The sequence below is a fragment of the Nyctereutes procyonoides genome, unplaced genomic scaffold, assembly GCF_905146905.1.
Source record: "Nyctereutes procyonoides isolate TBG_1078 unplaced genomic scaffold, NYPRO_anot_genome, whole genome shotgun sequence".
In the NCBI taxonomy this organism is placed as follows: domain Eukaryota; kingdom Metazoa; phylum Chordata; class Mammalia; order Carnivora; family Canidae; genus Nyctereutes; species Nyctereutes procyonoides.
In genome coordinates, this window is record NW_026575049.1 from 1,886,768 (window position 1) to 1,897,856 (window position 11,089).

The window sequence follows — 11,089 nt, forward strand, 5'->3', positions numbered from 1 at the left end:
GCGCTGGCGCCCGAGCTCTGGCCCCGCCGCCGCGCCGTAGCCGGTGTCCTCCCGCGCGGGCCGCGGACATGTCGCTCCTGCGGCCCTGGCGCCTCTTCGCGGCCGCGCGGGGCTGCTCGTTGAGGGGCCTGGGCTCCGGCCCCGCGCCTTCGTCCTGGGACTTCCCGGTGCGCTCGGGACGCAGCCCCCGTCCCCGCCTCCCCCGCCCCGGAGCCCCGGGTCTCCTAGGGCGGCCTCCCTGCGCGCTCCCCCGCCCGGGCTTCCCGCGGCGCCCGGCCTCCCCCCATCCCCAATCCCCCGTTCCCGTCCCATCCCCCTCCCCGTCCCCCCTCTCCGTCCCCCCCCCCCGTGGGCTTCCCCCCATCCCGCTCCCCGCGGCGCCGGCGGCTCAGGCGTTTCCTCCTCCCCCGCAGGCCGGGCCCCCGCCGCCGCCGCCTCGGCCGCGCCCCTTCCACGCGGGTCCAGGGCTGTGGTCGTCGGCCTCGAGCAAGGACGCCCTCGTGAAGCTGCGGCGAAGAACAGGCTACTCCTTTGTAAACTGCAAGAAGGCTCTGGAGGCTTGCGGCGGGGATCTCAAGCAGGTGGGGGGGCGGGGGGCCGCGGCGACCTCGGGGGCGGGGACGCGCTGCCCAGGGACCCTAACCCAGAACCCTGGGTAGCATTCTTTTTTTTTTTTTTTTTTTTTTTTAATTTTTTTATGATAGTCACAGAGAGAGAAAGAAAGAGAAGCAGGCTCCATGCACCGGGAGCCTGACGTGGGACTCGATCCCGGGTCTCCAGGATCGCGCCCTGGGCCAAAGGCAGGCGCCAAACCGCTGCGCCACCCAGGGATCCCCCCCCCTTTTTTTTTTTTTTTTAAGATTTTATCTATTCAGGAGAGACGCAGGCTCCACGCAGGGAGCCCGACGTGGGACTCCCGGGTCTCCAGGGTCACGCCCTGGGCGGAAGCCGGGGCTAAACTGCCGAGCCACCTGGGCTGCCCCTATTTTTAAAGATTCTTATTTATTCATTCATGAGAGACCCAGAGAGAGAGAGACAGGCTCCCCCGGGCCCCAATGCCTGACAGACCCCAGGATCCCGGCCTGAGCCCAAGGCTCGGCCACCCAGGCGCCCCTCGGGGTAGGATGCCCACGTAAGTGCCGACCTCACCCTTTGACTCCGAAGCAGTTGACCAGGATCCCGTGGGTAACACTCTTCCAAGCACCACTGCTCTGCTGTTTGCTGGTGCTTGGAGCCCAAGGCCTTGTGTGAGCCTTGGGAGCCCCACGCACCAGGACTCACACTAACCCTGTGATCTTGGACACCTTGATCTTTCAGGGTCGCGTTGTTCTTGTCTGTACATAATAATAAAAAAAAAATACTGCTGTCTGCTCCATAGGGTTGTTGTGAAGATTAAATTTATCCGAAGCATCAGGCACAATGCCTGGTATTTGGCGTTCAGTGGTAGGCTGCCAGTAAACGATAGACTGCTTTAGTTTCCGTTATAGGATTGACGAGAAACAGAATTAGCGAACCTGAACATATTTTAGAACCCCGTTCAGTTCTAAATTCTGTGACTTTGTCATCTGCCCTGTTTTCAATTTATAGGCAGAGAGCTGGCTGCACAAGCAGGCCCAGAAGGAAGGCTGGAGCAGAGCTGCCAAACTCCACGGCAGGAAGACTAAAGAAGGCCTGATTGGGCTGCTTCAGGATGGAAACGCAACCGTGTTGGTAGAGGTGAGCTGTCAGGATTCCAGATAAATCAGCTGCCCTTTGGGTGGAGAGCTGTGTGCTAGACCCTTCGTAGCCTTAAAGAAGAGGTGTTTGCGAAGTGCACACGGTTGTTGGGAGAAAACTGGTGAGACCACGGTTATTGTGAGTTCACTTAAGTATAGGAGTGGCTGGGTGTGTTGGCCATTAAAGGCCTAGAAAGTCAGAAATGTTACAGATACCCCCACGTTTCAAAAGTTCACGTGACGCACTTTGCTTTTACAAAAGACCTACAATCATACTCCTGTTTTTGTTTTTTGTTAAATCCAAAGAGTACTTTTCACTTTTATGAAAAAAAAAAAGGCAAAAAGTGAAAATAGCAGTTAGTGTTGGTTTTGCACTGATTCACTGTAGAAGCAGGGGGCACCCTTGCAGCAGGAGTTGCCCCCCGCCCCCAACTACTCTCTGCATCTCAGCATCAAGCCGCCATAGCTTTGAACTTTGTGAGCATCTGTGCTTTCCGTTGATTTATTTCGTACATCAATTTGTTTTGTACATCCATTTCCATATAAATTAATGGTAATTGATTTTTCACTTTATGCCATTTTGGCTTACAAAAGGTTTCATAGGAACGCCGTACGTTCAGATAGTGAGGCAAACCTGTACTTCTCAGTGGGAGTCTCCTGTCGCCTTATTCCTCGTCACTGATTGTTTCCTGGAACAGTTAGATTTTAAAGCTAGGAATTATATTAATTGGTCGATGGATAGTGTGTAGTTGTTTTAGAGGAGGTGTAGGGGCCTCAATTGGTGAAGAATCAGATGTGGGTTAGTATAGAGTGAGAAAAGGAGATAAGCAGGCTGACTGCAAAAGTGGTTTGGTGTTGGAGGAGTCTGGAGAACGAGGTAGTGATGGCCCACAGCTACGGGCAAGTGGTAAAGGTGTAATGGCTCCTTTGGGGACATTAGGGAACCATCTTTTGAATATGGGGGTCAGTTGCTAACTCATTGGCACAGCAGGAATCACCTCATTGAGTTTCTGGCCTCAAGCTAGGAGAGGAACTGCAGCCTTAAAATTCGAGGGTCATTTATGTCTGTTTTGTTGAGTCTGAAGCTTCTTCTGTAATACCTCGGTTTACTCTGATTTTAAGGCACTTTTACAAACTGTCCAGAAGCAGCTTATACAGCAACATCAATTTGTTCCCGCCAGGTAAACTGTGAGACAGATTTTGTTTCCAGAAATATAAAATTTCAACAGTTGGTCCAGCAAGTCGCCCTGGGAACCTTGTTGCATTGTCAGAACCTAAAGGATCAACTCTCCACATACAGTAAAGTGAGTTTTGGGATTATCTCTCAACGTGCTGGATTTACACACACACTCCTTTCACAGGGTCTTTGCTATTTCCTTTTTTTCACACATTCTCATATCTCACTCCCTTACTTCATGTTCCTGCATAAATATTATCTCTTTGGAGACGGGTAGCCTTCCTGTTGCACTATTCCCTTATTTTGTTTCATTTAAAGATTTCTGTTATAATTCTATATTTTATGTTTTTACTTATTCGTATGTTGTTTAATCTCCCCAAAAGAATGTGAGCTTCATGAGGCAGAGATTTTGTCTTTTCACTACTGTGTCTCTGGTGGAAGAGGAGTGGGCCTAGCATTTGGTTGGGGCTCATTAAATCTGATGAGTGAAAGAATGAAGGACAGTGCGGTAGAGCCTGTCAAATAAGGTGAAGCTTTATTCTTTTTTAAAGACTTACTCGTGGGGCACCTTGGCGGCTCCAGTGGTTGAACATCTACCTTTGGCTTAGGATGTGATCCCGGGGTCCTGGGATTGAATCCCACATCAGGCTCCTCGAAGGGAGGGGAGGGAGACTCCCAAGCCGACTCCCCACTGAATGCAGAGCCCTATGCTGGGCTGCACATAGGGGGCTCAGTGTGGGGCTTGATCCCACAACATGACCTGAGCCGAAATAAGTGTCAGAAACTTAAACCAACTGAGCCACCCAGGCACCCAATCAGGTGAAGCTTTGTATTCAGAAATCTAGAATGGCCTGAGGGAAGGAGTTATTTCTTTTTTCTTTTTCTTTTTTAAGGAAAGAAATTCTAAATACATCTATTGGAGAAGGTAGAATTTAGGAGAATAAGCGTGTTTTTGTCCATAGGAGGAGCAGGATGGAATTATATCAGTGTACCTTTGATTCACCCTTACTGTCAACAGTTATTTTGTGTTTAGTACCACCTCTTTCCTCCGGTTTATCCTTCTCTTGAGAGTTTGTGGAATATGTTAATTATTACTGACATTAGGGACGCCTGGGTAACTCAGTGGTTGAGTAGGCTCAGTTTGTGAGCCTGGGTCCTGGGATTGAGTCCCACTTTGGCTTCCTGCAGGGAGGCTGCTTCTCCCTCAGCCTGTGTCTCTGCCTCTCTCTGTGTGTCTCTCATGAATAAATAAGTAAAAGAATCTTAAAAAAAATTATTACTGGCATTAAATAGTCATTATATGGAAAACCATGTGAAGATTGTTTTTTAGAATTGTGTTGAATAGATGAGCCATTTGAACTAGAAGTTCTATTCTTCCTCCCTCCCTCCCTCCCTCCCTCCCTTCCTTCTTTGGTAAACTCTACCCTCAAAGTGGGGCTCAAACTCACGACCCCAAGAACAAGAGTCACATGCTCTACTACTGAGCCTGCCAGGCACACCTCGAGGTTCTGATCCTGCCTTTGCAAGGAACTCTATTTGTCACCCAGAGCCATTCACTTACTTTACTCTGTGTTTCATTATCAGTTCAAGAAATTTTGGTTTTCTTTAGCTTTATTTATTTTTTTCCCTTTTGATCTTTAATTTTGTTTAACTTTTATTTTGAAAAAAATTCGAACTTACAGAAAAGGTTCCCAGTGTTTGGCGATAAGTTACATTGTACTTTTATTTAGATTCATAGTTTGTTAGCATTTTGACTCATTTGCTTTATCACTTTTTTACATACCTATATTATCATTACTGTTTTATTTTATTTTACTTTATTCTTAAGTAATCTCTACATCCAGTGTGGGGCTAGAACTCAACCCCAGGATCAAGAGTTGCATGCTCAACCAACTAAGTCAGCCGGGCGTCTTATCACTATTTAAAAAAATTTTTTGTAAGTATGTTGCAGACATCAGGACCCTTTTTCCCTTGAATATTTATCTCTTAAAAACAACATTCTCTTGTGTAACTACAGTACACTAATCACATTCAAGAATTTTGACACTGATACAATATTTTATATAGTATATATGCCATATTTTGTCAGCTAGCACTTCTGATCCAGAATCCAGTCCAGTATTGTGTGTTGCAACTACTTATCATGTCTCTTTAGTCTCCTTTCTGTGTTCCTCAACCTTTCTTTGTCTTTCATTACATTGACCTTTTTTTTTTTTAAAGATTTTATTTATTTATTCATGAGAGACACAGAGAGGGAGAGAGAGAGAGAGAGGCAGAGACACAGGCAGAGGGAGAAGCAGGCTCCATGCAGGGAGCCCAGTGTGGGACTTGATCCTGGGTCTCCGGGACCACACCCTGGGCTGAAGGCAAGCGCTAAACTGCTGAGCCACCCAGGGATCCCCACAATGACCTTAAAAAAAAAAAAAAAGATTCTTCTATTTTTAAATAATCTCCACACCCACAGTGGGGCTTGAATTTACAGTCCTGAGATCAAGAGTTGCATGCTCTCCTTGACTGAGCCAACCAAGCACCTTGCATTGACATTTTTTTGAAGAGTATAGGACGGTATTGTAGAAAGTCTTTTAACTTGGGTTTGTCTGATACTCCTTCATAGTTAGACTCAGAGTGTGGGTTTTTTAGCATGAATATTAAATAAATTATCCTGTATTTTTTTCAGAATATCACATCAGGAGGCATATAATGACTGTTGGTCCCATTGTTGGTGATGTTAATTTTTAAAGATTTTATATATTTATTTATTTTTAAAGATTTTATTTATTAATGAGAGACACAGAGAGAGAGGCAGAGACATAGGCAGAGGGAGAAGCAGACTCCCTCTTGGGAGCCCGATGCCAGACTCTATCCTGGGACACTGGGATCATGCCTGGAGCCAAAGGCAGATGCCCAATCAATCACTGAGCCACCCAGGTATCCCCAAAATTTTATTTATTTTAGAGAGCGGGAGAGTGAGATTGAGCATGTCCCCGAGTGAGTTGGAGAGGGACAGAGGGAGGAGGAGAGAATCTCAAGCAGACTCTGCACTTAGCGTGGAGCCCGACCTGGGCCTCGATTCCCCCAACCCCGAGATCATGACCTGAGTGGAAATCAACAGTTGGATCCTCAACTGACTGAGTCACCCCCATGCACCTGATGATGTTAATTTTGATCTCTTCTTGGTTAGGGCAGAATCTTCCAGGTTTCTCCACTGTAAAGTTATTCTGTTCCTCTTTGTAACGAACAAGTAATCTGTATGGGAGATTGAGACTGTGTAATGTCCAGTTCCCCAAAAGACTTTTACCTGAAGGTATTAGCATCCATCCATGACTCTTCTCAGGATCTGCTATTACTGTGAGAGTTGCATGATGGTTATCTTTCTCAGTCTTATAATTTCTTTTACATGTATTAGTTTTATTAGTTGACATTCTACTGTAAGAAAGATTACTCCCTATGTTAGTATTTTACTTAGTACACATTAACTCATGGATACTTTATACAGTGTGTTATAATTTATTATATAATCTATTTTTTTTAAAGATTTTATTGATTTATTTGACAGAAAGAGAGAGAGAGTGCACAAGCAGGGGAGTGGTAGGGGGAGGGGAGAAGCAAGCTCCCCACTGAGCAAGGAGCCTGACATGGGGCCCGATCCCAGCACCCCGGGACCACGACCTGAGCCAAAGGCAGAAGCCAAAGGCAGAAGCCACCCAGGCGCCCCTATAATCTATTGTTAAATTTGATGCTCAAATTATACCAGGATTTGGCCAGTGTAAGCTGGCTCTGTTGACTTTTTGGAATGTATTTATTATTTTCAAGTATTTTCTTACTTTTTGGCATAACGAGATACTCTGGGCCTATGTCATACTTTCCTTGCCCTACCTGTGGAATTAGCCACTTTTCCAAGGAGTCCTGATCCTTTTTAACGGGGGGAATAGTTTTTAGAAACCTAGATCCTTGCATTAAATATGCTTATTTCTACTGAGACGTCATTGCTGCTTGCTCTTTCAGCAGACAGATGCAGGAAGTGTGTGTGTGTGTGTGTGTGTGTGTGTGTGTGTGTTTTTCAGTTCTAATCCTGCACACAGGGTTCTTTTCCTTCCCCCATTCTATATTTATGTCTTCTTTGCTCACTAGTATGCTGGCTCTTAGCAATTTTAGTGGTTACTTATTTTCTCACTGTTCTAATACAACACTGAATTGTTTTAGTGACTATACTTGACCACTGCAAATAACAAGCCTATAAAGGAGTTCAAGATTTCTTTGGTGTCCTTTTTGTCTTTACATTGTAGTTATATGGTCAAAGGACTATATTGAAAGTTACTTGGATTAGTTTTTCCCCCCTTCCGTGAAGTTGCATTATTCATATGAAATACAGTTAGAGTCTTATGTTTCTGTGTAGTTAATTTTGGTTTTACCTCCAAATTCTCGATAATCTAATTTTGTTTTTGAATATATAAAACATTAAAATTCTGAAAATTAAAGCTGTAACACGCATGCACAGATGTCTCACTCCTTCTCCTTTCTACCTTATTCTTGTCCACTCCTGTAGATAACCAGTTTCATTGGTTTTGGGTATCTTTTAGGTCGTTTTGCAAAAACAGCATATTTATATAAATACTTTTTTTTTTAATTAAAAAATTCTTTGTAAATATTTTATTTGATAGGTTGAGCACACATGAGAGAACAAAAGTAGCAGAGAGGGCCAGAGGGAGAGAGAAGCAGACTCCCTGCTGAGTAGGGAGCCTGATGTGGGACCAGATCCCAGGACTCTGAGATCATGGCTTGAGCTGAAGGCTGACACTCAACTGACTGAGCCACTCAGGCTTTTTTTTTTTTTTTTTAAGACTTATTAGAGAGTATGTGTGTGCACAGGGGGAAGGTACAAAGGCAGAAGGAGAGAGAGAATCTCCAGCAGACTCCCCGCTGAGTACACAGTGTGATGCAGGCACCCCTATAGATGTACTCTTTTAATTTGCTTTTTTCACTTAATGTAACCTGGCAATACTCTGTAGCAGCTCAAGCACATCTTTCTTTGTTTTCTTTTTCCCAACAGTGTAGTTTTCCATTATATGGCTGTGTCATGGTCTGTTTATTCAGCCAGTCTTTCAGTTCTAACATTTTATGATTGTTTGAAAATACTGTTCCTGATTTCTAGGAAACTACAGTTCAAGAAGTTAGGCAGGATGATGGGATTGAGATGGAATTGTGGGCGGTGTAGTGGTAGGATAAAATACTCATAAAATAAAAATGCAGCTGTTATCAATATGTAACATCTTTGTCTTAATGAAAACATTCATTTAAGGGCACCTCAGCGGAGAGCCTGCTTGAGATTCTCTTTCTCTCCCTTTGCCCCCGCCCTCTGCAGGCATGCACATGCGTGTGCTTGCTCACTCGCTCCCTCAAATAAGGAAGGAGAGAGAGAGAACGAGAAAGAAGGAAAGAAAGAAAAAAAAGAAAGAAAAATCTTAAACCCAAAAAATGTATACTTGATGGTCTTAAACCTTTTTTTGAGAAATATACTTTTTGCCTACTCTCTTGGTAATTCAAGTAGGACAGAACTGATTTGTTTGGTTCCTTTGTGCACTTAGGGCTTCTTGAATTCCTCTGAGCTCTCTGAACTTCCGGCTGGGCCTGACAAAGAAGGCTGCCTCAAGGATCAGCTAGCCTTAGCAATAGGTGAGTATTTGTAAGGATGGGGGGAACTGGGAGTTAGGAACCGGCCCTCCTGGGATCTTTGATAATCCTCCGCACCTAGGTCAAAGAATTGCAGGCTCATGTACCCGCAAGGATCGGACAGTATGAACGTGAGGAGTGGGCTGTGTGGTGCGTTAGACACAAGTGAGCAGTGGGCACCCTGAAAAGCTCACCCTCTGCTGAAAGAAATGGTTACCAAGCTCTAGCCAGTTGTTACTTTGGGGTCCCAGCATTGTCAGATTTTTAAATTCCTTTAAAAGAATTTAGCTTTATGTGTAAAAACTTCAGTTTTTAGATGTTTGTAGCTAATTAAAATCATTCTCAGCACTCTGCAGGCTGACCAAGCAAAGCATGTCTTTAGGCAGGGATTGCCTTTGACCTTCCAGTTGACACCACCCTGTACGCTGTGGGAGACATAGTACAGCACAAGTCATCCCACCTTCTTTATAAAGGGACCCAGGAATATTTGGAGCTTCATGTGTAGGATTTGATCTCTTTTTAGAAAAATCTCATCCTGAATTTGTGAATGTTTATTCATTCAGAACCCCTGGCTACAGGAACCACATTCCGGATCATTGTGCCACAACTACTGGGGATTTTGCTCTCTTCCTACGTGTCCTTGATGGAAGGAGGGAAGTAGGACTGGGTGGGAGCTTACTGGGAATTTATTGCTCATCTGATGTTTCCAGTCAAGACATCAATTCTGTTTTTATCAGATTATTGTGAAGTATGTATGATGTTTGAGTGAGTCATAGCTGAGAAACCAGGCAGACAGCTGTGAATGAGACTTATTAAGAAATTCTGGAAGAGCTGGGTATTGCAGCCTTGTCATTTTCTGAGAATTAACAATTGTTTAGATGCTTTGAGTCGTTTTAAGATTTCTTTTGATTTCTGGATATCTGGATTTTTTAGATATAACTATGCAGGGATATTTACCCAGATCCCTTTTGGGGTCCCCTAACCCCTTTCCTACCTTTTGGCTTATTTGGACCTATGTTAGAGAGGATGGCATCCTGAGATCGGGAAAACTGGAATTTGTTTTGTTTTTTTAAAGTATTCGTGAGAAGAATTTAGCTTTGAGAGACAGAGGCAGAGACACAGGCAGAGGGAGAAGCAGGCTCCATGTAGGGAGCCCGATGCGGGACTCGATCCCAGGTCTCTAGGATCACGCCCTGGGCCAAAGGCAGCGCTGAACTGCTGAGCCACCCGGGCTGCCCTCTAAGCCTAAGATTAACATAGTAACAATTGCCAGCATTTGAGTGCCACCATGTGCTAGATAATGTAATGAGTCCTCTTACATATGTTACTTTGTCTCCTAAAAACCCTGCTTTCGGGTTATTTTAAGTGATACCATCTCCATGTTATGGAGGAGGAAAGAAAGCTTGATAAATTCATAAGTGGGGTTATGTCATTAAGTCACTTACTGCCAGTAAGGTGCAGAGCAGACACGTGAGTCCAGGCTCTGTGTGACATCACAGCCTGTGTTTTTAAATACCAGTGTGGCACGTTGTTGGTGTTCCATAAAGATGTTCATTATTTCTCCTACCCATACCCTCTCCTCCCACATACCTTTTTCTTCTTTAAACTGCAAACGGTATCTCTCCATCTTACAGCGTATCCACAGTGTAAATGCAGAGCACCGTCTCCCAGACTCAGCCACCTCTATGCATATTTTGGTACTATGACATGCGTCATTTCTGGAAGTGTGTTACTTGTTTTTGCTTTTTTATAGGGAAACTGGGAGAAAACATGACTCTTAAACGAGCTGCATGGGTGAAGGTGCCAGCTGGGTTCTATGTTGGCTCCTATGTCCATGGAGCAATGCACAGCCCCTCCCTCCACAACCTGGAGCTCGGGAAGTATGGGGCCCTGGTGGTCTGCGAGACATCTGAGCGCAAAGCAAGCCTGGAAGACCTTGGCCGCCGCCTTGGGCAGCATGTGGTGGGCATGGCCCCTCTCTCTGTTGGCTCTTTGGATGATGAGCCTGGGGGAGAGGCAGAAACCAAGATGCTGTCCCAGCCATACTTGCTGGATCCCTCCATCACGTTGGGACAGTATGTGCAGCCTCAAGGGGTGTCCGTAGTAGACTTTGTGCGGTTTGAATGTGGAGAAGGTGAAGAGGCAGCAGAAACCGAATAGGTTTCGGAGACTTGGCCCAGGAGATGTTTATTCTTTCTCTGGACATCATTCCGAGAAGTTATTTCCTCAGCCTCTACAAACCCAGAATTTGTTTTTCATTGGAGTTTATAATGCAATGATATCCTCAGTGGGAAGAGTCATTAAATAAAATTGCTATATAATAAAGAGAGTAGAATCTCTTCCTTGCTTGTGTAATGCCGGGTTTAGCTCTTTTGCGCCTTGTGACCAGTTGTAGGAAACATCAGGCAGGCCGTATGGAGGTGGCCGACGGGGTCTGAGAGAGCAGGCATGAGCAGTTGTGCTGTTGCTTCCCGATTTATCATGGTACCCCTAAAATTTCTACCTCAGTTTCTCTGTGACCCAGCAC

At 45.1% G+C, this 11,089-nt stretch overlaps 1 protein-coding gene across 1 annotated transcript; it reads left to right on the plus strand.

Annotated features, from left to right (window-relative positions):
• The first annotated feature begins 22 nt into the window (after positions 1–22).
• On the plus strand, positions 23–10,891 carry TSFM (Ts translation elongation factor, mitochondrial). Its single transcript, XM_055327914.1, has 6 exons — positions 23–167; positions 414–581; positions 1,588–1,716; positions 2,897–3,019; positions 8,478–8,565; positions 10,316–10,891. Exons 1-6 carry the CDS (start codon positions 69–71, stop codon positions 10,720–10,722), a joined length of 1,014 nt encoding a protein of 337 aa, XP_055183889.1. The 5' UTR covers positions 23–68; the 3' UTR covers positions 10,723–10,891.
• Positions 10,892–11,089: the final 198 nt, after the last annotated feature.